Genomic DNA, 27,329 nt, shown 5'->3' with positions numbered 1-27,329 from the left:
ATTTTTATCAACAGGATATAGCATTAAAAGTTACAGTTACCAAGCAATTATAAAGCATCCTGCGCTAGAAAATCTATACATTTTTTCGGAATAATTTAATGGGGCAATTTTTACCTGGTACGAAAGATTAAAGGGGGAAAACATACTAAAACACAAATGTAGCCTATTAACTGCAGGGTATAGTAAAGCGATTCTAAAATACTCTAATCGATGCGGTCACGAGATACATGTGATATTTTGAGAGTAGGAAACTCATCAGTTCGACTCGAGTACCTAACTAAACTGCTCGAGACCCAATTTTAGGCATAATAGTAAATTCGGACCCTTTCTTCCCCAGTTTTTACTATTATTAAATATTACTACTTTTGTTGTTTATAGGCCCTCTAAATCTAAATCCTCGTGTAGTCTCTTGTTTTTACACATAGCAACACTGAATTTTATCGTTAAATGACACTAAATTTGATCCTCCTCCCGCTCTTAAAGAGGAGAAAGACAATCATTAAGCTTCTACAATTGTTCAGCTGTTTCCTTATCACTTAAACTGCACATTTTAACTTTAAAAAACGGCATCATTTCTCTCTTTATAACACTTTAAAGTGATTTAATTCGGCTATATAATTAAATTACCTCGATTACTTCTATACAACTCGACACTAACTCACCAAAAATTTAGAAAAACTTGTTTTACAATCAAAATTGATTGTATCTTTATTTAAAAATAAATAAATAAATAAACTACCTTGAATATTAAAAAAGAAAGAAAGAAAGAAAATACCTTTACTTGCTACAAGGACGAAAGTAATTTTTATAAATTAAAAAAAAGAAAACACAACGAGGATGTAATATTGTAAAACACAGAAAACAAAAGAATTTGGGAAAATTAATACTTTGTACAATGTCAATTTCGAATTTAAAATTGACCTACGAAATACCGTGATTACAAGTTGATCCCCCCTATAACACTGTTGATTTTTCCGTTTTATATGAATACCATGTTGTACGAGTCACTTAGATTTTACAAATACGTGAGCCNAAGAAAGTTAAAACAGAACGAATATTTTATTAATTCGTTTATTTTTTTGTGTAAGAAAATAATTTCGTACTTTAACAACTTTTATATATATAATACATATATATAAAAAATCGACTCTTGCCACGTTGGTGCACAACCCTATCTTTCGTCCACCGACGATAACGTGTCCTGCCCGGTGTATAATGATGTGGATGTCATGATTTTTACATTTGTGACAACGATTTGCAACTACGATTCTATTTACAATTGGACGAAAAAGTTTGTCTGAATGCTTTACAAACAAAACAATAGGATGAAAGATGTTCTTCAATAAATAAGTGAGGTTAGAAAAGATTCATATTACAAAAATACAATCTATCTTACATCTATCATCTAATCTTTATGTATAATATATATATATAGTAAAAATAATTATTTTTCTCTTATAGAACTATCTGAACAGATTATACATTTAATGTAAGCTATACACACTGTTAAAATGTTTATATATAGTAGGACCATCTCAGAAAACCTTGTTTGTGATGCAGTTTTCTAGTTCGTTTAGAATCTTGCCGTTGGTGTCCACAAAACCGTCTTTGTCAAAAGTTTGATCGATGCATTTCAGATCGCACTCTGTCTGGTTTGAGGGTTTCATGTAGTTCCAGATTGCATCCCTCACCTCTTTCTTGTCTACGCCGTGGATTGGAACCGGCTTGGAATTCGGCGTGTTCTGATGCGTCCGGTCGTTGCCATTGAGAATCAGATGACTGTCATTCACCCGCTGCTTTTCTATGCCTTTGCAAGTGTTATCGTTGCTTTCCCTTAAAGTGTCTTTGTCGGTTGGTTTGTTATATATCTTGTAGAAGAGTCGAATTGGTTCGTTCTGCAATATAAACATCTATTATTATTTTACTGCTTAGTAGATTTGTTAACAAATGTATTACATAACATACAGGCAACAATTCTTCAAAGTAGATCTTACATAAGCTGTGTTGAATAGCAATAATAAAGAAAATATGCCATATTTTTCAGGCAATAGGTTCTCTATCATTCATCAATTACTTAACTTTCATTAGGACTCTATTTTATTTGGGTAATTGGTTATTGTCAGTTATGAGGATAACCAAAAGCTTCCTAACGAGATTAAAGATCAGAACAAATAAATTTGACTCGGCAATCTATTATTTTGTCCTCCTATCAAGACAGGCATAACAGTGTGGCAGTGTCATTTATAAATTCTCTCATAAGTATTACACTAAATTTACAAGTAAAAGAGAATCTTCTATATGTTCCATACTGCCATTTACACTTTGCTAAGCAACACAACAAAATTAGAAAATCTATACATTTTAAAATTTTATCAGAACTAATTACTTCATACTCATATGACAAGCAATGAATAATAATTAAATACTAATTTATTTAAACATTATACATTATAAAAGAAAGTAACTTAAACTTAGAAGTGCAACTTTTGATTATGTTTTCAATGTAAATCCATGAGAAACAGAGGTAGAGAGAGAGAGAGCTCAATGAATTTGAAGCAAGCAAAACTGCTTAATCCTTAAAGATAAAAAACTGTCAATTAAAAATGACTCCAAAAATCAATATCATATCATTCAAATGTATTTGGAATAAACATTTTTAACATTTAAAAATTCAGGCAAAGACAGCAGAATAATATAAAAATGAAAATAATACTAATAAATCAAAAAGTTAGATAATTTTTAAAAGAATTTGCATTAAGGTTTAAAAGTTTATAGTGTTTTTAGTTTTTATCCAGTAATTTTACAATCAACAATAAATTCATTACCCTTCTCCAAGAATATATGTATGCTAAATCCATCATGGTATATTCATCAAAGAGGTAGTCGTGCATGTATAGTATATCAACCTAAATATTAAAAAAAAAATACAATTATTTCTTAATTAAATTACAATTTTATTTAAATTTTAAATAACTTAGAATAATTAATACAACTCGATACCTGCTGTTTGGGGAGGAGATTATATTTGGCATGAATCAATTTTTTCAAGTGGGCTATAGTTAATGCGCCGGGACAATAAAGGTATCGACGATGACTCTACAAACATGACGAAACATAAAACGTCAGAATTCAAATAATGGTAAAACAAAAAATACATAAAAGTATATTAATAGCTTATCACTGTTTCCAATATCAAAAAGTGTTATTATTTATTATTAAGTAATTTTATTTTGCAAATACTGAAACAAAAATAATCTTTGTAGCCAAAGTAAGATATCATTCATCTAAACTACCTTAGTTAAAGTATTTTTAAACATTAAGCTATTATTAAGAACACAGGAAAATAATGCATTTATTTTCCTGTAAAAATCATTATATGACTATTAATATAAAAAAAAAAAAATGTGTAATAAATGAGTAACACTCCTTTGCCATTGTTCATATTTTTGTCTGACCAATGATGCAAGACAGCAAGATTGTAGAAGCTGAAATCCAGCCTGGTACGACTTGCCAATTTCTTTAAAATACACACAATTTTCAATATCAACAGTTAATTTTTATCACAATTTTAGTAATGAAAACAATAGATTTTAATTTTACATACTTTAAAAATTTTTTGCTAATACATTCTTAATTTTCAAATATACAAAATTATATAATTTAACTATTTTCAGCAGCTAAAGTTTTATGATTTATGTAATTAAATACTAAAATATTCAAAAATACAGTCAGACCAATTAAAAATTTTCAATCCTACAGTCGTATCTTTAGCGTGTGATTTCATAAACAGAGACATTGCAAAGACAACTGAAAATCGTGAGTTTTAAATTCAAATACAGTTCAGTAATACAGTAGAGCGTTGTTTATCCGAAAGCCGATCAACCGAAACGTCGGTTAACTGAAAGCATTCCATTCGGACTGTGTCATGCTGAATCGAACGTTTTTGATACTAGATTAACTTCCAAAATATAATTTTTTCCCCCATATTTTTCAATACATTTATTTTGTTTGTACAAAATAAAGAAATAATTTTTAATAATACAATAGCTACAATTATTATTTTAAGTTTATGTTAGGTTTAACATTGATGGAAATTCAACACGAAGCGACACGCAAAATTTTAACATGGGATAGGTTAATATATTTTTTGGTACATAATCGGTTATCCGAACAACACAGTCCCCAAATGATTCGGATAAACGACACTCTACTGTAATTATAACAAAATTAGGAAAATATTAAATTATATAAAACTAAATTTAACAAAAGCAAATTAAAACTTATTATAGATGTTTGCTTTAGAGAGAGAATGCAATTATTTTGAATTGTTTTTGATTTTATGATAAAAGGATTATAGTAAATATGACACTTCTTATAATCTTTCGATTTATACAGGGTATCTGAGAAGTTGCTGTGCAGTATGAAATTTGGAGTGACATTGAAGTTATAGGCATGATATTGCATATATAAAACCTGAAGTTGTATGCAATACCATACATATAACTGGTCAACTGTTGCCAAATGAACAACTTACAGATCTCATAGGCATAACTTTAATGTCATTGCAAATTTCTCACTGCACAGCAACTTTTTGGACCCCTGTAGCTGAAAATACTGTACAGTATGATTTAGAGCAATGAAAGCTAAAACAAATATTAATATTCTTAGACTGTAACTTGAGTTTCTTCAATTAAGTTTTGTATTTCCTCATGATTAACACAATTAAAATTAGATGCTAATTTGACATTGCTTAAAACTACAAAGCCATCTACAACAAAATGTTAAGTTTAGAGTGTTCAGTTTCTTTGGAAAGTTTCCCTCTCTTCTCAGTAATCATTAAAGTTTGTGTCCCTGAAAGCATTCTCAAGCAGTTCATAAGCTGTTTCTTGAGATACAAGTTATCTGTTTCTTTTGAACTTACCTATTTTTGAATTGCCAGTAACTGCTTCAAAATTTTTTGTATTGTAAATGGATGGATGGAGACACAGTTTGATTTCACTTGTTGCCATTTTATAATCAGAGTAGCTAAAAGTGTATTCATAATCACACTAAGACAATACTTATGGTCTTAAAAATAAAATCAAAACTAATACATTTAACATTAATTGCTTGTACCATCAACAGTGGCTTTATATAACATAGTATGGTATTATCCCAATTATTAGAATTAAGGTGGACCAATGCTACCTTGGATAGTGTGATAACAAGGCCATTCTGGATTAAAAATTATAAAGGATTCATATGCTATCACTTTTTAAAGCCTTTTTTTTATACCTTAGTGAATGTAATCATATATATCAACAACATTTTTCACATTTATTATGCAACTAATTTGTACAATAGTTTAAAGAATAACATGCATATTATTATAGTTGAAATGACTAGTTTGTCTCATATCGAAGTTAAATCGTATAAGGTAAATAAACCAATCAGTTTGTAATATACATTATTACTTTAAACTTTCTTTAAGAAGTCTGAGTGTTTAGTTTTATAATGGTTTTTCCCTTCTTTTCCGCAATTGCCGTCACCTCTGTATTGACCATTCAATTGGTTAAACAGTCAAAGTTAAAAGTACTACAGTGCTTATGTGCTTAGTGCATTCACAGTAATGCTTTTATGATTCCCAGTATAAGAAAAGTAAAGTATTTATTTACAAGTTTGCTTCAGATAATGTGGACCATGGATAATTGAAATTTTAGTGTATATAGAAAGAACTACCAAATGACTGATTGTCACTTTGAGTAACTGAAAAAAGATACAACTTTACAAAGTTTAAAAACATTATTACAGTATTATTAAATTCTATTAAGAATATTACTTAAGTAAAGATTTTGCAAAACAGATTTATAGTCAGTAAACAAGTACATGAAACAGAAAAAGTTCAAATTGACTTTGTCAAATGCAAAAATTAAGATGATAAAGACAGAACTTTCTCAAAACCATACTCGTGTATAAATGGCTAGAAACTAGTGAGAAAAGTTTTGTCTTGGTCATCTGAAAATAGTTGTAGCTACAAATGCATAGAAGCAAAAATTAAATTAACCAAACAAAAATATTCAACATAAATTTTCATCAAAATCATAAGTTCTCAAATGTAAGAATATAACAATGATTAAAAAAATTTATAGAAAAATTTTCAGAAATTTTTACACAAAATTTTGCAAGTTTTAAAAAGTTGTTAGGAACTAAACTTTCAAATATAATTTTTAATACATCCACAATTGAATTCTTTTGGAAGTCAATTACGAAAATTCTCATTGGGAAATTTAAACAAAGCATTTAAAAAATTAAATATAAAATGCTATTTTTCTAAACATACTTAAGGAAACTCTATACAAAATTAAATTTAAATTACTTTCGCTGGAGTGAAAACTTCTAAAATATAAAAATTTCGGTGGTTACAAATTAAACATCTTTCCTCAAGAGTTATAGACCAAAAAATATATAAATTATTTCTCAGAATGAACTTATAATCTGAAGTTTTTCTTGATTTTCACATTAAAAGAAGCTATTTCAATTGGATTTCATTTTTTATTTTTGTTAAACAGTGTTAATAAATAATTGACAAAGTAATAAAAAATATTTTTCCTAAATTTTATTTTCAAATAAATAGAATGAACTTACTGAAAAAAACATATTTTCTTATTCTTACCTGTGAGCTACTAATGTTAGAAATTTGATTCCCCTGCAAATGAGGAAATAGCACACCTCTGCAAAAGATAAATATATTTTTAAGCTAATAAATTTTTACAATAGGAAACAAAATTATTTATAATGGCTATAGTAGTAATTATATTTAATAAAACAATAGTAATAAATTAAGAAAAACTAATGATATACAAGGAAAGTGTATAGAAAAATACAAAAGTACTTAATTACAAATTAAAAAAAGCTTATAATTCAATTTTATATGCAATTACGTTTTTCTGTTTGAATGTGATGCCAAAACTTATTACCAAATATATCCGAGTAAAATATTATTTATGTAGCATTTAAATTTTATTCTTAAAACAAATAAAACATCCTGTAAAAATTCTTTAATTTATGAACAAAAATAGAAACATTGATATAAATAGTTAACTTACATAGGACAATATTCCATTGATATGCTGATCATGTCTTTGGGAGAAAAGATCAATCTCTCGCCACCCAACACTTCGCCTCTTTCTTCACTCGACGCAGGCACTAAATTCATACAATAATCCATTATAAGGAAATATTTATTACTTTCTACATTTAATTTAAAATAACAATCTGTCAAGCACTCAAAAATAATTAAGTAGTTTGACTTTTGAATTACTTTTGATGCACTACAATTTAAATGATCTTGGTTTCGGAATGTAATTTGATAGTTGAATAACTTAAAATTTATACTTTGACAAGCAAATTCTATGCTCTCGTAATTCTAGTCAAAATGAACTTTATCCTAAAGACAATCCTTTATGACAGTTACTAATAAAAGTAATATCTTATTCTTACCAAATAATGAAATTTATAGTGTTGATAGATATGATATTTAAAAAAAATCAACTACAATGATCACTAATTGAGAATTGTAGACTTATGTATTCATTGTATTTATGTTATAAGATATAGTCAAACCTGCCTATAATGTAATTGGATGGTATTATGAAATTTTTCTGTAATGAGCAAGTTTCCAGTATAAATGGGGTTTACCTTGTATGTACAGTACAGAAATCGTTTCAGGAAATGTTTTCTGTAGTCATTTACTGGGCTGAAATTTGAAAAACTTGTAGACTTATAAATTTCAACTGTCATCCGTTCATGCTTCCTTAATCTTGAGAACAGTTAGATACACGAAAGTCAAGACAAAGATATAGAAAGCTTTGGAGCAGGAGACTCCAATTAACTATATACAAACTTCTGATGCAAACCAGAAGTCACGTTACTTCAATTAAAAAATATTCTCTTGAAAGGAGTTAGATAGATGTCCGACATGACTCCATTGCTAAACAGAAAATTTGATGTTCAGGGGCAAGACTACTAATTTCAGGTGAAAAGGATATATTTTAATTAAATTAAATAAATTAAAAATTGCAGCCCAGCATTGCAACAATGTCACAATAAATAACTGCTCATTATCCATTGGTGTAGTGGCAACAAACAGTAAGACAGTACTGTATTTTGACAAATTGATGAATGCCAATGGTCATTCAAAGTGTGAAAATAATAAAACTGAATTCTGCTGTGTGCATCATTTCCTATAATTTGTACTTTATTTCTCTACATAGTCAGCCTACACAATCACAAAAAACACAAATAAAACATTTCTGGTGATTGAGACAGAATAAAATTTAACTTTTTCCAGAAGTCAAATAAACTGTTTGTTTGCATCTGGTTAACTTGTATGAATTACCTTCTGCTATCATCTGTGTACTGCTATCACTTGAAGCAAACTTCACTCAAACTATTCAAACTATTTTGCAGGTCTTTTAAGATGTTTAACCTGCTTCCTAATACATTTTCATATTTGGTTCATAATCTAAATCCTATCAGCTGCATCATCACTTTCTGTTGACTTACATTGGTTGTCCTGAACAAACTGTCTACTTCAGTTGCATTGTCATTGTTAACAATCATCCACATAGATGCTGCCAAAGCTTGCTTAAGTGCTTCTTGGAAAGTTTTATCATTTTTCCCAAATGATCTTAATCATTGTTCATTTAAAAGTTAGTCTTTCTGAAGCATGACTGCACTGTTTCTCAGAATACATATTTTATGTTTCTGTGATCCACATCACTACATCTAAAATAGATACAAACAGGCAAGTTCAGCTGTTGCTTTTTTGGAACATCAAGTTGCCAATTATACTCCTGTCATAAACCTGCACACAAACATGGCAAGATATTGTCCCTCTGAACATTTATAACCTTTTATGAACAGTGTTTTGTTCAGTAATGCCTGAAAAAATAAATCTGTTTCATCGTCATTTACAACATCTTTGGATTTGTATCCCTTCACATATACACACTTCTCATTCCATTCTACCACAGTTTCTTCATTGACATTTCCAGGTTCTCCACAGTCTTGAAGAAGAATGAATGCCATTGCCAAAAACTTTCCAACCATGCATTGGAAGCTTTAAAACTACTCTTATCTAACTTCTCAGTAACTTCCTCTGTTTTTTCTTGTAAAATTGGTCCAGATACAAAATGTACTTTGCCTTCACATTGATAAACCAGTCTCAAAAAATTGTCTTTGTTACCAGACTTCCTTACTTTCTTCTTCACTGACCTATTGCCACTCAGTCATTCCTGTTTGATATCTGACAGTTTTCAAAATTTCATATACTTGCTGTCTTATCAAATCTTAAATCTGTCCACAATTTGCTTCATACTTATATTCTCTTTCTCATTTGCTTCAATAACTTTATTGTTTAGAGAAATCTATACTGTTTTCCTAAAAGTCACAATGACCTCTTCCTTTGTGCATGATCTCAATCAACAATGTTGGAAATGAAAAAAATTATAGTGTCAGGACTAAAACTATAATTAGTTATCACTGTGTATACAAATAAACTAGCAGATAAAGCCTGGTGTTGCATAGGCAATAAATAAAAACAACATTAAAATGAAAACCGTATAAAGAGTTTATTTCAGCCTACCACTGTCATATTGCAATACTCAGATGATACAGAAACAGCACAATTTCATTAGTCAAGTAGACAGGAACTGAAAGTATGACATATTAAATTTTTTCAGATATAATATTTTTTTCTAATATTAATTCTTCATACTGCATCATTCACAAATATCAAATGGTAATCTGCAAATTAATTAGTTTGTGAAAAATGGACAAAATATTTAAACTCAGCTCTCTTGAAAACCTCTTAAAACATATTTTATAATCATCAGTAACTTTGTATTATGTAATTTTCCTATTTGAATGCAACCATATCACTCACCCATAGAAAGAACAGACTGTTCAACTTCAACCTCCTCCTAAGAGAGAGGATAGTCAATGACTACCAATTAATACTGGTCTACTATTAATACAGTAGAGCATTGTTTATCTGAAAGCCAATCAACTGAAAGCATTCCAGTCGGCAAATTTAAATTTCTGGTAGTGCTGTGGTGCTGCAACCTTTGTCTATATCTTTGAGCTACTCCAATATTTTTTTGTTGGTGTGTGTGTGTTTTAGCTGGCAGCACTGACATTTTTGTGTGGTGTTTTTCTGAGGACTTTATGTGTCATGCTGAATCGAACATTTTTGATACTAGATTAACTTCTAAAGTATAACTTTTTTGTTTTTATATTTTTCAATATATTTATTTTCTTTGTACAAAATAAAGAAATAATTTTTTAACGATACAATAGCCACGATTATTATTATAAAAATTTACGTTAGGCTTAACATTGATGAAAATTCAACGCAAAGCAACATGCAACGGAGAAAAATTTCAACACGGGATAGGTTAATATATTTTTTCATACATAATCGATTATCTGAACAACCCCAGTCCCTAATTGATTTGGATAAATGACACTACTGTATTTGAAAGTGATCTATGTTGGATAAGTTGTGATGGTCCTGCATGTAATTGAAGTGGCTAACCTTAACATCTGAAAGACTTCACATAAGACTTGTTTAAATTGCTTTTAAGGGCTTTAGATAATAATTGCTTTTATGTGATAATAAAGTGTTAAGGTTATTTTTAAGTGATAGGTTTATAAAATATCCATTGCAGTAATTATTATACCTGGTGTTACTAATTTTAAATAAGCAAACATCCTTACTATACCCGATACATTTAAAGCTATACATCAACCAAAGCCGAATATTATCGAACTAGAAACAGCTATAATACTAATAATTTAATAGATAATTTGGCATTAGAGTTAGGCATTAGGCGCCTTCTCTTGATAGATTTAATAATTATAAATTAATTAAATAATTTAAATAATAATTTTAGAATTACCGGAAGAAAAGAATTGATCTGAAGAAGCAGGATTCAAACCCACAACTCCTGCTTATCATGCAGATGCATTGCCAATTACGCTACCTAGACCTTCGTTCCAATATACTCTTCCAACATATATAAGCTGACGACAGTTATTACAATGCCAGCTGGGGACGCATTCAGTGCCCACAATGTGCAAACAACTCCCAAGGCACTCAACCAGCATCGCAAACCCTGGCAAAGCCTATATAAATAATCAAACATCCTTACTACATCATGTAGTGAGGATGTTTGATTATTTATATAAGGGGTATCAAAACGCCGACACGATTGCCATACAAAGTAGGCTAATTGCATTGTGTTATATAGCTACTCTCTATATAGTTTTTAAATTAATTGTATGTTACATAGTTCTTTGTATGTCTTAGATTGAGTTAAAATAAACCTGTGTTGTTTATTGTTTATGGCCTGTCTTCCTTGGAAAACCTGACACCTATCAACTTACTCACCGACCTCCCAACTCAATAATTTAGATCATCCTAGAGGATTAGGACACGTTTAACTCTATCTTAACTGGTATCAGCATCCTGACATTGGCCGGATCTTGCAATCTCGCCAACTAATTATGAAAGCACCATCCAATTGACATAGCTCGGGTTTTACCAACCCATGCCAAGTAAGTAATCATTAGGAATTGCCCCCTTGGCCCTCAGCTAATCTCACAAATAGAACATTTGTTTTTTTAAATATCTTTTTTGTATGAATTATATTTAGTTAATTATTTTGTTAAATTGTTTCCAATACATGGTGCTACACGTAAAGCCAGCAAATCGAATGTAGACAGTAATTGATTGATATATAGAAATCTAATAATAATTTCGGGTGGGAACTCTAAATTACAAGTATGTGAACATAACAACAGAGTTTCGTAGCAATTAGTCGAATGGCCTAGGCGAAACAAACACAGCGAACGAACAAACATCCTCATTTATATGTAGATATACGTAGTATTTCTTAATTCTTTTGTATTCACTGATACGTTTTTATAAAGTGATTTTTTATTGTGGGGTTATTTATAGGGGCGCCAACTAAAGTTTATGCACACATGTGTCGGACACTACTGACACGCCGTTTGTAGCTCCATGGTCCCGGATAGGTCCTTTTCCGTATCACCCGGTCGAACCCATTGTAGATTTGGCCGAATCCAGATGTAGTATAATTACCAGTCGACCCCCTATAACACTGTTGATTTTTCTCGTTTTATATGAATTCCATGTTGTACGAGTCACTCAGATTTTACAAATACGTGAGCTGTTCACAGCCCGGCACACGTATTTGTAAAATCTAAGTGACTCGTACAACATGGAANTTGTCTTATACTGCTCATCACTTCAAAAAGGTATTACAATTAATATAAACATATCAAAGTCCAATATTTTTATAAGCAAAATGATTGCCAGATTTATATTACATTAAATTTAATAAGTGACGACACCTAATGCCTACCTCCAGTACCAAATTACTCAGTATTTAATATAATAGTAGTAGTAAAGTATCAGATTTAATCCAGCAATCATTTCTTATCATTTCAACTAAAATAAATAATAAGCATTTCTTCCATCTTCAAACTTAAAATAATTTTAACATGATAATTTTCATAGTAAAAAGAAGTAACCTTTTTTATAATTACAACAATAATGAGCTTTAAAATTTTCAAACAAACCAGTCAAAATATTAACTACTGATTTCATTAATTTTTATTAGTTTAGATATGGAAACCACTGTAAGGTAAACTAAAAATCTGCAAAAAGTACTAGAATTATTCTAGTATTATTCGGTTAAACAGTCAAAGTTAAAAGTACTACAGTGCTTATGTGCTTNTTTGTGAGTTGAATCACATTCATGCTAATATAACTTTTTTAAAATTTAACTTACCAACTTCAGGATGTTGCGCATAGAATTCTCTTCTACGTTTCATTTCATCTGTTATAAAACAAATTTTAGATATGAAAAGTTTTAAGCACTAAATAGATAATTTCTAATTGTTATTACTTATAATATATTAAATGTAAAATAAAATTTTGTTATGGTAATTAATGTAAGAGCCTATGAATGCTAAAGTGTCAAATTCAAACTGTCATTTTAAATATTTATTATTTATGTATGATGAAAATGTATTGAAATAAGTTTTGCAGATAAATAATAATTTATTTCAAAATTTGTTGACTCAATTTTCAGATGATTTAACAAATCAGTCAATTGTTAGATCTGTTCCTTTTCTTTAATATTATTAATAAAAATAGTTCTCTTGAAATGTATCTGATTTTATAGAATTCATAACTCATTTGCACATAACTGAAATTGTTTTTAGCACAATAAAATTTGTAAAATAATAGCATAAACTAGCTGCGAAGAGAACATTCTACTACTTCCTGTTTCTCATTTAGTACCTACATGCATTCTTTTCATTGTGCCACAATGAAAACAGAGACAAACACACATGACCTTAGAATACAACCTTAACAACAAACTTACAGCAAGTTAAAATAGTTCTGTGGTAAATATGAGTTAATATTCCTAATAAAATTAAATAATAATAAATGCAAAAAATTATAAGTTTATATTATTTGTGATTAACCAAAAATGATGCAGTGATCAACTAGCTGATAGCAATCAGCTTATTGCTGTGCCAGCTCTATATCAAAATAAACTTGTGGTTGATTTATAGAAATAAGTTTAGAGTTTCTTCTGTATGTTGTTTTCATATATAAGCTACCCTGTTACCTATGAAGGGGGCATTAAATAGCTTTACTTAAAAGTTTGACTTGTTTGTAGCACACCATCCTAATCAACATTTCTCCATTTACATGATAATTCTAATAATGATGTTAAAAATTTATCAGAAGTTAAATAGATAACTTCTATAAATTTGTGAAGTAGCAAAAGTGGAAATTAATTCATATTCAATACTTATATTTCATTATTATTGTTTTCCATTTTGTTTGAGTTTTAAGTGTTGAACTGTGTTAAAATCTCAACTACTATCTCAAAACTTACCAACTAGAGTTTCATTTGTATAATTTCATAGTAAGCTTTAGATTATAAACGGAATATCATCTCACTAATTTAATATTTAAGTCATATATTTATAAAAAGAAAATTATTTAAAATTTATTCTTACAGGTAGGTCTTACAAGGTAAGGCTCAAAAATGTTTTATGCAGAATTGAATCAGTCTTTGCATAGTTATTCTGGGAACTAAAAGTATCCACTGTAAAGCCATAGATAAACATTTGAAGTATTGATATATCAAGTTTCCAAAAATTGCTAATTTTCTCAATATCTATCTATCCTAAAGGTCAGAAAACAATCCGTCATCATCAATAAAATGCAGAAATGAACTTACAGCTTTACAGAGAATACTTTTTAAAAGCATGCATGAATCAGATCAAAACTTATAAATCTTGTTAATTTTATCAAGTGTTATGTGATATGTTTGTTTTTCTACTCGTCATTCATTTTTCTTGTTATTTTATAGGGATATGTTTATTTTGTTTGGGAGAGAAACCAAATACTCACTTGATGGTGTGTATATAATTTATTTTTATTTAAATAAATTTTTAATGCTCAGAATAACTATGAGAATGCTAATCTAAATCATTGAAGCATGTTTGTAAGATTCTCTTTGTTAGTAAAGAGACAAGTTATGCAAAATCTTATTTCTTGTAAGCAATTGCAGTATGCAATTTAGTAATATATATAAAAACATCTTTTAATCTAACACAGCAAGTTAATTTTCACTTCCACTAGTCAGTGTGTAGCATGAATTGTAAGTCATTGATGCTGATTAAATAAAACAAAATCTAGCAATATCTTCTGCTAGATTTGTTTTCCTAGGTTCAGGTTAAGTATGAGATATGGAAATAATTGTAATTTGTAACTTTTTATTTTTGTAATATTTGTTTTGTTGTTGTAATATATATTTTTTGTTTTGTAGTAAGAACTGGCATTTCTAGTTTAAAAAAGTTTATGATTTTTTTTTTTAACAAACTCTGATGCAAGGTTTGTTTCTTAACATCTTGGACCTTTCAAACTAGATTTACTTTAAATCAATCAAAGTAAATTTAGAGTTATATTATATGTTTAAGTTACTTTAACAGCAAAAATTACAAAATTTTATATTACTTGTCATCGCATAATGTGTTTTGAGTGTCATGTTGACTATGTAGTCATCAAATTCATCTTAAACTTAAAATAAAACTTACTTTTAAATAATCCAGGAACTAATTTATACACAATATCTTGAAGAGTTTGGTCTGATCTACAAAAATGTACAAATCCAAAAACAGTTATTGGTGAATAAATGAAAATAAAGTAAGTTTACATGCACAAATTCTTACCTAATATTCAAAAGAGGACGAGTTTTGTGAACTTGAGCATCACATATAGGACAAAATTTATGAGTATCTAAATACTGGACAATACAAGTTTTACAAACTGAAAATATTATGTTAAATAAACAATGCTGTATTAAAAGTATTGATATTAGAAAATTGAAAACATTATTTTAGAGCAAAATTTCTTGGTAAGAAGAACTTACATGAATGAAGGCACTCAATGATAGTGGTTGCATCAATGTAATAACCTCCACACAATACACAAGTTAAATGGATGTTAAGATCTTTTAGCTTAATTTTTGTCTGAGACATAGTTTTTGTAAAATTCACATTCCTGAAAAAAACAAATTGATAATTACTATAAATCACCAAGCTATATAGTAAACGTTTATAACATCAAAATCTTTTCTCTATATAATTATTAAGGGTTATTTCATAAATCTTGCCCAAGAGCTATTCAATATCTAAATTGGATTTTGAAACATTTACAGAAAGTGTATGTTGGCAATCTGAGATAGGCTCCAGATCCTATTAAATTCAAATAATTTATATCTTTTGGATACTAACACAGACTCATCCTTGCTAGTGTCAATCACACACATTTTTGTTTATAAAGGATTGCTTCAGCAAACTCTCATTCACCTGATATTTCTTCTCCAATCAATTACTAATGTCATAAATCATTCTATGACTTATCTGTTCATCCAATGATTTATAACAAAAGCATAGTATTACCATATCTCTCACTTATGGACACCAAACCCTTAATTTACAAATCAGATACTTTAAACAAAATATTATGACCCACAAAAAAGATTCTAATTTCAGAAGAGATCTGAAACTACATTCCTACATACATCAACAGTGTCATAACAAAGATAGTTGAGTGTGTTAAGCACCTAAGCATGAAAGTTTAAAACGCAAACCATATGAATAATTTCTCCAGGCCTTTAAATTCCAGTTACAGCAGTAAGACTAAATCTTGTACAATACCAGGCCATCTCTATCTGTCTTTTAACTCTCAAAAGAAAATCAGTTTAATCATGCAATACATTTCTGTAATAATCAAAGGACAATTTTATTAATAGAAAAATTTAATAAATAAAAAATGCACGCCAGAAGACAAATTTTCAATGCATTTCCGAAGAAAATTAAATTAGAATTTCATACAATTAAGTAAGTTGATGTTTATGTCACATGGTAATTCTAAAGTACACATGACTAGAAGAAAACCTGAGCTATGACTCTGAACACAATAACTAGTAAAGTACCTTTCCAAGTTGCAGCTTTTTGACAGAAATATTTTAATGTGATAAATACAGTTAAACTCATAGTCAAATGTAAAATTAATTTCCAGATACAGTAGTGTTAAAATGGCATAACCAGTAAAATACTTGCATCACCAAATGTGAGACAAGTTTTAGATTGGTTCCAAGATGAGAGTTTTGTTAAAATATTGCAAATATTTGTCTGTCACAATATTTATGAAGTGTTACAATCCTTCTTTTAGAAGATTTAAAGGTCAAGATGCTTATCTTTTTAGATGTATTAATCATTTGAACATAACAGAGTTTCTATCTGCCAATTCTTGATTCTCCATAAGCACATCACATTAAAAAGTCCAAGCTACATGCTCCTTCAGTTGTCACATATTAAATTTTATTTATTAGCATTAAGTAAATGGTGGATTAATGCAGAGAAAATAATCATTCTGTAATAAAATAAACTTCATAACTTTAAAATCCCATGCAAAACAAACCATAAAATACCAACAAAAAACTTTAATTTGTTTCAGACAAACATTCTTTGCTGATGATACATTAAGATGTTTTGGAGTATGCTTGATTTACCTTGTTCAAAGCAATCAGGTTATACTGCATCAGATTTTGAGGCTGTACATAAATGACGTCCAAATTGAAAGTTAGTTTTGATAAGTTGGACAAAGTTTGATAAGGGGAGAGGAGGGGTTGAGCTTCAGTGGACTTCATTTACTACATTAAAATTTTATACAGTTTATGTATAACCCTTAAGAATTCTCAGAACTCAGTTGTTAAATTTGATGACCTTAGATAGCTGAAGATGGCCTTTGTTTAATTTCTAACATTTTTACCCTTGTTTAAAACTTTGCTGGAGTTTTTTAGTTTGCTGTTGTGGGAACAGAAAATAAATGGAAAAGACTAAAGGAATGGAATACAAATATGGGCTTTTGGTAATTTTTGAGAAAATTTGCAACAACAAATAGATATATCTATAGAATTAAAATATTTTTCAACGTTTTCTAAAGAGACTTTTGATGACTTTAGATAAAGGAAAAGAAAAAAACTGTTTGAGAAGTTCATAATAAATTAAAATTAACAGCCAGCCTGCATTATTGTATGTCAAAAATATTTGTTAATACCAACTCTTAAATATTTAACATCCAACAATTGCCAGATTATATCACTATATAAATGCTACTATTAAACATTTGCTAATTCCAATTCTTGAAAACATTATTAATACAGATACATATGAAAATTTACATTGAAAAGATGGAAAATTAACTAAAAAGTAGCAAAGTTCAAAATGTTTTGGAGTGCACAGAAGACTTTTTGCATTTTTTAAAAATGCCCATTGTGACTTTAGTACAGAAAAAGATTTATTTCAATTTCAATATAAGATTTCAATTACAGAAAGTATTTATTTAAAGTTTTATTAAACCTGCAGAGGCCAAAAACCGGATAACTAGAATAGAAAAAAACAACCTTTAATCTAGTAAATAATTATTATTAAAAAACAAATATTGTAGACCATATTTATGAGTCACCTTCAAATTTAAAATACAAAACTAAATACTGAACATTTACAGGCTTTATTTAAATGTTAATTCTAAGTTTAACTTATTTCACCAATCCAAACATTTAAACAAGGGTAATAATTTATTTAACATCCAGAGATTAACTTTTTAAAATTAATATTCTACCAAGATGAAAAAAATATATAAATTTTAAATAATTTTGTTTGTCAATTGTCAAATAGAAAATATAAATGACAAATTTTATTTACATTTAAGTTTAGTTACTCACATTATTTCTGTTATAACAAAACTGTCTCAATAAAATATCTCCATACTTCCTGTCAGAGCTACTGATTTGTGTAATCAAGATAATGATAATTGGGGAACTGCTTTCCACGAAAGTAATGAAATTATAAACAACAGCACAAATAAAAATATTTATGAAATTCAATAACAGTTCTGGCAGAAAATGAAGACAATACTTTGTAAAATTTTATGTAAGTGCTTATAAAATCACTAGTGTGCGCATGATGATTACAAAGCAGATAAGATATGCTTTTACCAGTATAGATATATATGAAATGTTTCACAAATCTTGCACAGGCTGTTGAAATGCTTATTAACAAGAGTTTATGTTTGTTTGTGGAGAACACGGACTATATTTTTGATGCTTCCGGGAGTCATAAAATTTATTTCATAAGTTTATTGCTATTCAAGTTGAAACATGGCTGTTAGCAAAATAAAACAATACAAAATTTTACCAAGCAACTGCTTGGAGACAGTACAAAGCTTAAAAACTATTTACTGGTAATTATTTAGCTGAGCCCTTTTAGTGATTTAGATCTATTTTTAAGGTTATAAATGATTCAGAAGAATGAGAAAATTTTAATAAATATTGTTCCTTTCCAATTTAATTAAACATAAAGATTAACAACATCAAAAGATAGAAATCTGGTGAGGAATAGTAAATGTGAAAATGAGAAAATATGGTGAAAGCAAGAGATAATGTACGAGGGTAATTATACAAATGTAAAAACATAGCAATAATAATTATTATTTCATTAAAATCCATTTATAAGTTTAAAAACAAGAAATAAGTCACTATATCTGTTGACAAATATGGTAAAGCAACAATAACAAGAACTTTTATCCAATGCCTTTTGTTATATTATAGACTGTTCATTTTCAATAGAAAAGTTAAATTTGTAAACTACAGTGCAACCTTACTTAACAAGCACCTCTCATAAGCAAAACAAATTGTAAAAAAATGACTCACTTTAATGAGCAACGTTTTGCATAATGAGTGACAAGAAGGAAAGTCCCAGATTGTGCACATGCTACATCAGTGTGTTTAGCACTCGTTCTGCTAGCATCTAGTGTCCCTTGAGATCATACATTTTTCCAAACTTGTGTTCAGATATATTACACATAAACATCAACAACCATAGCCCATTATATAAAAAAAAAAACACCAAACCATATGCCAAATTCTTGGACTGTGTAAAGGCTATAATTAAATATTAGAGATTAAATAATTTGACTAGAAGTAGGCAGTTATGCTGACATATCGTATTAAATTTCATTTCTTTTTCTGCAAATCAAATTCTCATTCCAGACTGATTCATTCCATGCTAGAAGAAATGATGATGATTCATACTCCTTAACAATGTATACTGAATAATTTTCTTTGAATAAACATTATACATAAAATATTTGAATATTGTTTTGGCATGGAAGGCATTATCATACTTTACATTAATTTATATGTGAAAAATCGTTTCACTTAATGAGTGTTTCGCATTACAAGTAAGATTCCGGAATGAATTATGCTTGTTAAGTGAGGTTCCATTGTATTAATTTTAATGAATTTTATATACAGAGTATTGTTGAAACAAATCACTACTGAATATTCATTTTATTATTGTATTGTATTAGCATTAATCATCTTAATTATCTGTTAAAAATGAAAAACATGTTAGTTTTACTTTCTGTCAGTTTATTACATTTTCAATGTTATTGTTTATCTGTTTTCATATTCTTTGCATTCAAATGTTACCAATATTTTTACATGGTTTTACAAATATTAGTGAGATTTTTTGAGGATACAAATTAATTTTAAATCAACTTCATATGGAAATGCCTCTACTATTTTAAAATTCTTGATAAATAAATCACATTTTTACCTGTCATTTAACAACCAGGAAAAAAATGGCTAAAGCTTTTTTAAAAAGACACCCTAATGTAGCAGCAAAGAATACAGAAGTGATATACAAAGCTCGAGCAGCAGTTTCAAAAGAGACGATAAAGAATTGGTTTTAAGAATTAAATAATTATTTGAGAGAAGAACATGCAAGTGATATTCTACAAAATTCTTCCCGTATCTTCAATGCAGATGAAACAGGGATGTTGTTTTGTCCAAAACCTGGAAAACTTCTGGACCTAAAGCATATAAGAACTTTTATAACATTGCATCAGGACAAGAAAAACAGTGTATCACAGTATTGTGTAATTTTTCTGCAAGTGGCCAGTCAGTAGATCCTATAATAGTGTTCCCATACAAGAAAATTCCACAGTATATTGCAGATTCAGTTCCAGATGGCTTTGCTGTAGGCAGAAAAAGTGATTCAGGATGGATGATAAGTGCCACGTTTTATGAATATGTTGCAAATGACTTTTACCTCTGTCTTCTGGATAAGAATATTCAGTTTCCTGTATTATTGCTTCTTGATGGACATAAATCCCCTATAAATGAAAAACTGTATAATTTTTGTGTTGAGAAAAAAAATTCTCCTTTTTTGTTCGTTGCCAAATGCAACTCATATTATCCAGCCTTGTGATGTTGCAATTTTTTGACCGCTTAAATGTCAGTGGAGAAATGTCAGAAAACACAAACAACAATCATCAAAATCAGTTTACAAAACTAACCTTGCAGCTTACAAGAAAGCTTTGAAATCAGAAACAATTCAACATGGGTTTGTTTCCTTTTGATCCAAATAGGGTGGATTAATCAAATTGTATTTCTGCTAGGCATAATAAATTGTTTTCCGAAAATGAAACTGATTTATCAATTAATTATGGAGAACTATATAAATGTGCAATGCAAATGATAAAAAAGAGATTTTACTTAATTTGTTATTATATTTCAAGGAAGCTATTGCATCTGATAACAATCAGATAAATTTAGAAAATTATTATTGCAATATTGCTTATCTATGAAACACATTTTTGTATGGATTATCAAACTGATAATTTCTATAACATTGTATACATATATTTTTGAATTAAAGACCTTTTCTAAAAATTAAAATTTTTATTCAAATTTCTTAATCTGAAATTACATAAAATTGCCAACACATATATAATATACAATGCTATAAAATTGCATATAGTATCTTAAAACACTGGTTATTCATTATTACTCACTTGAAGTCATTCACTAGCTCTCAGCTGGTCAACTACTTGAGCCATATGGTCATTCACTGGCGATTTTTAAATTTTAAAAACATTATATCATTAATTTAATAAATATTACAGAAAATTAAAAATTCACTCTTTGAACGGGTAGTACGAGTTCTTGGTAACAAGCAATGACCATTATTTATGTTAAATGTCTGTTTGTTAAGTGATTATATAGAAATCTCTTTATCAAGGTGCTTAATTGGTCATTCACTGGTGCAAATACAGTAATACCTCGACTTACACAAACCCGGAGTTACGCGATTTTCAAATTTCGCCGATTTGTCATTTGTTTGAGCGCACACAACTCTTGATTACTCACTCCCCCCACATTATTGTTCAGCTTACATATTCAGACGTGTCGCACGAAATCGACGCATAGCTACAATCCATTTTGTGTTATTTATTTCTGTATTTGTTATATCTACAAAGATTTGAGAGATTCTACTATGTCATCCAAACGAAGTATAACTGATTCTTCTGCATTTATCTTTGGAATGTAAAGTTAACATTATTAACTTTGATACAAAAATGAAAATTTGTGAATTGGCAAAGAGATCTACTACTGGAATCGACAGTCAGAACAATTATAAAAGGTAAAGAAAAAATCCTCGAAGCTGTGAAAAATGCTCAATCCTTAAATTCAAGCATGATTTGTAAACTATACAGTATTATTGCTGAGATGGAAACAATGTTAAAATTATGGTATGATAATCAAGTAAATGTAAAAAATTGTCCTGTTGATCAGAACACGGTGTGCTCTCAAGTTAAGCTGATTTTTGAGAGATTGAAAGAAGATGCTGGAGAGGTGGCTAAAGATGAAGAGTTTAAAGCTAGTAATGATTGGTTCAGCCAATTCAGAAGTCGCTGTAATTGGCATAGCATTAAAGAAAGTGGAAAGGTGACAAGGGCAGATAAAGAGGCTGCGTCTTACTATCCAGAAAAATTCAAAGCTATGATAGATAAAGATGGCTATACCAGCCAAACCATATTCAATGTACATGAGACTGGCCTGGTCTGGAAAAAGATGCCTAAAAGAACTTTTATCACATGTGAAGAAAAAACCTTTCCAGGTTTTAAGGCTGCCAAAGACCAATTGGCAGTGACGGTTGGCGCAAATGCAGCTGATAATTGTAAGTTAAAACCTCTCTTAGTTTATCGCTCGAAAAATCCAATAGCATTGAAAAATAAATCTAAAGATGGCTGGCCTGTGATTTGGAAGTTGAATCAAAAAGCTTGGGTGGCAGATCCCCTTTTTGAAAACTGGTTTGGTCATCACTTCATACCTGAAATCGAACGTTATTGCCAATCTAAACAAATTCCATTTAAAGTGATGTTAATAATCGACAAATATAACCAGCTTGTTTCAACTGATTGATCAGGGAGTCATCAAAACATTCAAAGCTTACACAAGATGATCGTTTGCACATCTTCATGAAGCTATGAGACAAAACATGAGCTCTCTGATTCTGATGTAGAAAAAAATGTTTTGGAAACATTTTTTTCTAAATTATTGTTTCTTTTAGTCTCTGGTCCAATTAAAAATAATTTGTATGTATTTATATGTGAAATTATACCCCAACTTACGCAACCCCACCTATCGTGCAAGTTCGGGGTATTACTGTACCATATTTATGTAAATTCATGCTGTCCTAAGATAGGAAAACACAACTGTCGGCAAGAAATTTAAACCACTGACTTTTCTGATCTATGTCAACACACTACATTGCACTAAAATCAATGTAACAGTCAATGACTTATGCATTAATGCACATACACTAATCAGGGTTTATGGTGCTGTAGCCACTAATGGCCACAGTGCATCAAGATGAAATTTGGTGCTATAGGTACTAAGTTTCACAGATCTGTATACATCTTGAAGGATTACTTTCAGTTCTTTTCAAGTTTCTTACTTACACAGGAATAGCCTACAACAGTGTTTTTCAACCTGTGGGTTGCGACCCCCAGGGGGGTTGCAAAGCCTTACACAGGGGTCGCAGGTAAAAAAGACAAGTGTTTGTAGGTTCTACACTATATTAAAAAACTACAATTTCGGCGAGAAAGCTGTATCTGTTTATTATACAGTACAGTTGGTTTTTTGATTGACATTTAGGTGTGAATGATGGGTTTCGCCAGGGAGGGGCCAGAAAATGATAGCCGAAAAAGTGCTGAGCTGACCTGTAAAAAAAAAATAATAAGTAGAAAAGTGGAAGTTAAAAACTGTCGTCCTAAAAAAAAAAAAGGGTCAACAGCACTCCGAACCCAATGTTCCTATGAGAGGGAAGTATCATACCACACGTGTCATAAGTTATTGTTGATCCTTCTTAAATTCTCATTTTAGTCAACAATAATTTCTCTCAACAGAAAGAAAATTAAATACATAATTTTTAAAATCACTGATATAGTTTTAATATCGCCCTAGGGAGGTCTCCAGAACTTTTTAACTTGTAAAGGGGTCGCGTATTCAAAAAGGTTGAATAACAGTGGCCTACAACACTAATAGGGTAATAATAATTCTCAACAAAGATTAATCTTGCCAAATCATGTTTATACCCTCATCATTAATTTTGATAACTGAATGCATCAAATCAAATTATATCAAGTGGTATTCATACACACATACACACAAATTTTATTTAACTTTGTTATTTATTGAAAATATCTCACTTTACATAGATAAAATTTAAAAATTAATTCAAAAAACTTGTAAGTAGATGAAAATTACACATTTTAATATCCAAATACTGTATTTAATCTTCTTTTGCACACATCTTCAATTATGCATGAGGTCTCCATTATGTGCAAACTTTAAGAGGAGGAAAGGGGCAGCGGCATTAGCAACACGGACATTGTAATATTAGTAGACTACAAATTTGTTCTTTTAAGCCAATTTACTAGTCAGTTGAATAGACTATCAATTAGAAAATATACACAGAACATTTTTGTCATTTCTTCAGTGTCGGAAAGTTCATGAACTATCGTTCATATAATTAAAGGGGGATGATTAAAAAGTGGCTCCAAAACTGTACAGACAATTTATAAGTGTGTACAGTTTTTGCATACAGCAGATGACCCGATGCATACTTATAATAGAATTACATACAGTAGCATGATATTCTGCACTTACCTCAAGCAAATATTTTCCATAATTAATAGATTTATAAGAGAAAAATTATAAAAACACAACTTCACATCATTTAATTTGAGAGAAATTAATGTAATCAAAACAAATTATTGTGAGCAGACAACCATTTATAAATTTGAAAAACAACAATTTTATTTTATGCTTGTTTTTTGTTTATCGATAAAAAATCACAACAATTCAACCATTAATAACTGTAAAATTACAGAACGACATAATTGCTGTTTAACAGAGCAAGAAACCAAAGTAGAAAAACAAAATCTGTTGGACCAGTCGAGATAGTACCCATTTTGGTACAAATCGCACCTCCGACTGAGAAATTTGGACCTTATCAGCCATAGACCGTAGGAGCAAAAAAGTCGAAGAAACCATACTTCTAAATGCGACTATTGGCAAGATACGTCCCCTCAAACCAGGCCTACTTCCAGGCTGCAGGAGATGGGGAGTAATGTCGCTCCACCAAGACAGTCACATTTAACTATTTATCCAAGTGACTTTACCAACTTCGAATAGTCTGCTGGCGGAGTTCTTGGCATGGAGGTTCTCCGAGTACACGGAGAATAGTCAGCATACCGGTCCACGGAAAAACCGACCTTTGGAGGCAGTATCTGGCAAAGGATCGCACACTCAGGTATAGTTTCATTGACTTTTTAGTTCATACAAGGATGGTTGGAAAAATCCTCATTCAGAATTACGTAAATTTTACGTCATTCTTTCAAATTTTACATTGGAAAACCAAAGAGATGACGTCAAATTGACGTAAAAAGTGCACCATCTCAACCAAAGGATCAGACTCAAGGATTTATCAATGACATTTTTGTGTGGAAGTAGCACAGGCATTATTACATCAATTCAGCCATTTTATGCATTAAAAACGTGTTTTTCAGCTCATCCGAACTAAAAATAAGCCTAAAATTTGATAAAACGTGTAAAATTTGTATTAAAATTAAGTACTTTCTACCTAAAACGTCAAGCATTTGTCAACCTGGTACCGTTAGGCCTAATTAACATGGCTTCTTTTAAACGATTTTCTGGACATAAATAAACTTTAACCCGTTTAAATAAATAAGTATTCGTGTAATTACATTCTTATACATCAAATAAAACTTATTAATAAGTAAATTTCCATCTAACTTACTCAGAAACGAAACAAAAGACTCATAAAACTTCGCCATTTTTCGAATCCGGCCGCTTCCTTATCGTTTGGCACACAAGCGTATCCGGTAATTTATAATTTAATAAAAAATTTATTAAAATAATAAAATTTCCAAATGATATCTAAGAAATTTTATAAGATTTTAATTAATAAGTAATAGATTCATTATAATTTAATTTATTTAAAATTATAAAAAGTAAAAGATAATTATTTGGGTGAAAATTTGGCTATATTTTGGTGATATTGTAAAGTAATTTGCTACTGGTCAGTCGTAGATTAAAAACACGTGGGTTTTACAGTTGGACATTTTCCAGTTAATTGTTTTGAATTTTTGAATAAATTTTTGATTAAAATATGAAATCTGATATCAGACAGCGAATTATGGTTGTTGTTAATGTTGCTAAAGAAGCATTCCATTGGGGATTTATCCCTACTGTTTTATATTTAGGTAAGTTAATTAATATAGCAAATGTTTTTATAGTTGTATGTTATATTCGAGCTTTTTAAGAATTTAAGATGATAAAATATCAAAAAGTAATAAGAAATTACAAAAGTAAACACGAATTTTTCATTAAAGAGAGAACTAATACAACTTACAATCAGGCAATAGTTTCCAGTCAATCAGTGGAGTCTTGTATGATGCAATCAATTCTGTTATAGTGCAATAATGAACAATGCATTGCACATCTATTACTCATGATTTAGCAATTTATTTGAATAATGATAGCTACAAATAAATTTTACTAGTTTCTGCAACTATTTCCATCCATTCCATTTAACAAAATCCACATTAAAGAATTGGGCATTTAAAATTCCCACCAGTGATGAAGTGGTTCTTTTCTCTGAACACTGGTAGTTCGGTCGTGAGTTTGCATCTCACCGGGATGGGCTGGTTATGTGGAGTTTTCTGGATTTTCTCCACGCTTCTAATGCCCAAAGAGGTGCCAGTTACCCTTAAAAGACCCCCTGAAAGGCATTATTCCTGCTCTCCGCATATGGTGAAGTATAAGCTTTGGCCGGTTCTTCAAATACAGAATGTAGCTCTTTCAGAGGAATAAAGCCAATAGGCTCAGCCTCAGTCTCAACTGCACAATAGAAAGAACAGGACTTTGGCAATGTTGCTATTCCAAAATGTTGGATCTTAGCGCAGCTGTTAGAATATTTTGTGAATTATTTGATTCTAAACGTTTTAAAAGTACAGTAACTCATTTTTGTGATGTAAGACTTTGCTTGAGAGGTACAATTAATGATTTAAATTTAATGTATGCAGCTTTTTTCTGCAACATAAGTAGATAAAACACACTTGACGATCCTTTATGTCCAGTAATGTTCAAAATTTGTGAAACGAACGTTTTCGGCCTCACTTGAGGTCTGCTTCAGGTTAAATTGAGAAAGAATTCTAAACTTTGTTTCACAAATTTTGGAATTTCACATTTGTTTCACGAATTCTAAATGTTACTAGACATAAAGGTTCATTATTT

At 29.7% G+C, this 27,329-nt stretch overlaps 1 protein-coding gene across 2 annotated transcripts; it reads right to left on the bottom strand.

Moving 5' to 3' along the window:
• Nucleotides 1-1,072: 1,072 nt before the first annotated feature.
• Nucleotides 1,073-26,559, bottom strand: LOC111619943 (polycomb complex protein BMI-1-A-like). Of its 2 annotated transcripts, none has more exons than XM_023361774.1 (10): nucleotides 26,446-26,559; nucleotides 15,522-15,652; nucleotides 15,322-15,418; nucleotides 15,187-15,242; nucleotides 12,858-12,905; nucleotides 7,086-7,185; nucleotides 6,653-6,710; nucleotides 3,001-3,096; nucleotides 2,826-2,906; nucleotides 1,073-1,895 (listed from the first exon to the last, which is right to left on the bottom strand). In XM_023361774.1, exons 2-10 carry the CDS (start codon nucleotides 15,628-15,630, stop codon nucleotides 1,536-1,538), a joined length of 1,005 nt encoding a protein of 334 aa, XP_023217542.1. In that variant the 5' UTR covers nucleotides 15,631-15,652; nucleotides 26,446-26,559; the 3' UTR covers nucleotides 1,073-1,535. The 2 variants fall into 2 exon arrangements, with proteins under 2 accessions (XP_023217542.1, XP_023217541.1); XM_023361773.1 differs by lacking the exon at nucleotides 26,446-26,559 and adding an exon at nucleotides 25,831-25,898.
• Nucleotides 26,560-27,329: the final 770 nt, after the last annotated feature.

The sequence above is a fragment of the Centruroides sculpturatus genome, unplaced genomic scaffold (assembly GCF_000671375.1).
Source record: "Centruroides sculpturatus isolate CEXI.00-Female unplaced genomic scaffold, Cexi_2.0 scaffold235, whole genome shotgun sequence".
NCBI classification, from domain to species: Eukaryota; Metazoa; Arthropoda; class Arachnida; order Scorpiones; family Buthidae; genus Centruroides; species Centruroides sculpturatus.
The sequence above is the reverse complement of the archived record's forward strand: the minus strand, read 5'-3'. Positions and strand labels throughout refer to the sequence as shown.

Excerpts from the sequence above, each read along its gene's own strand:
- LOC111619943 (XM_023361774.1), bottom strand. The coding sequence starts at position 15,630 with ATGTCTCAGACAAAAATTAAGCTAAAAGATCTTAACATCCATTTAACT. Across the intron at positions 15,419-15,521 it reads CATTGAGTGCCTTCATTCAT|TTTGTAAAACTTGTATTGTC; the intron begins GTAAGTTCTTCT and ends TAATATTTTCAG. Across the intron at positions 6,711-7,085 it reads TCAATGGAATATTGTCCTAT|AGGTGTGCTATTTCCTCATT; the intron begins GTAAGTTAACTA and ends TATCTTTTGCAG.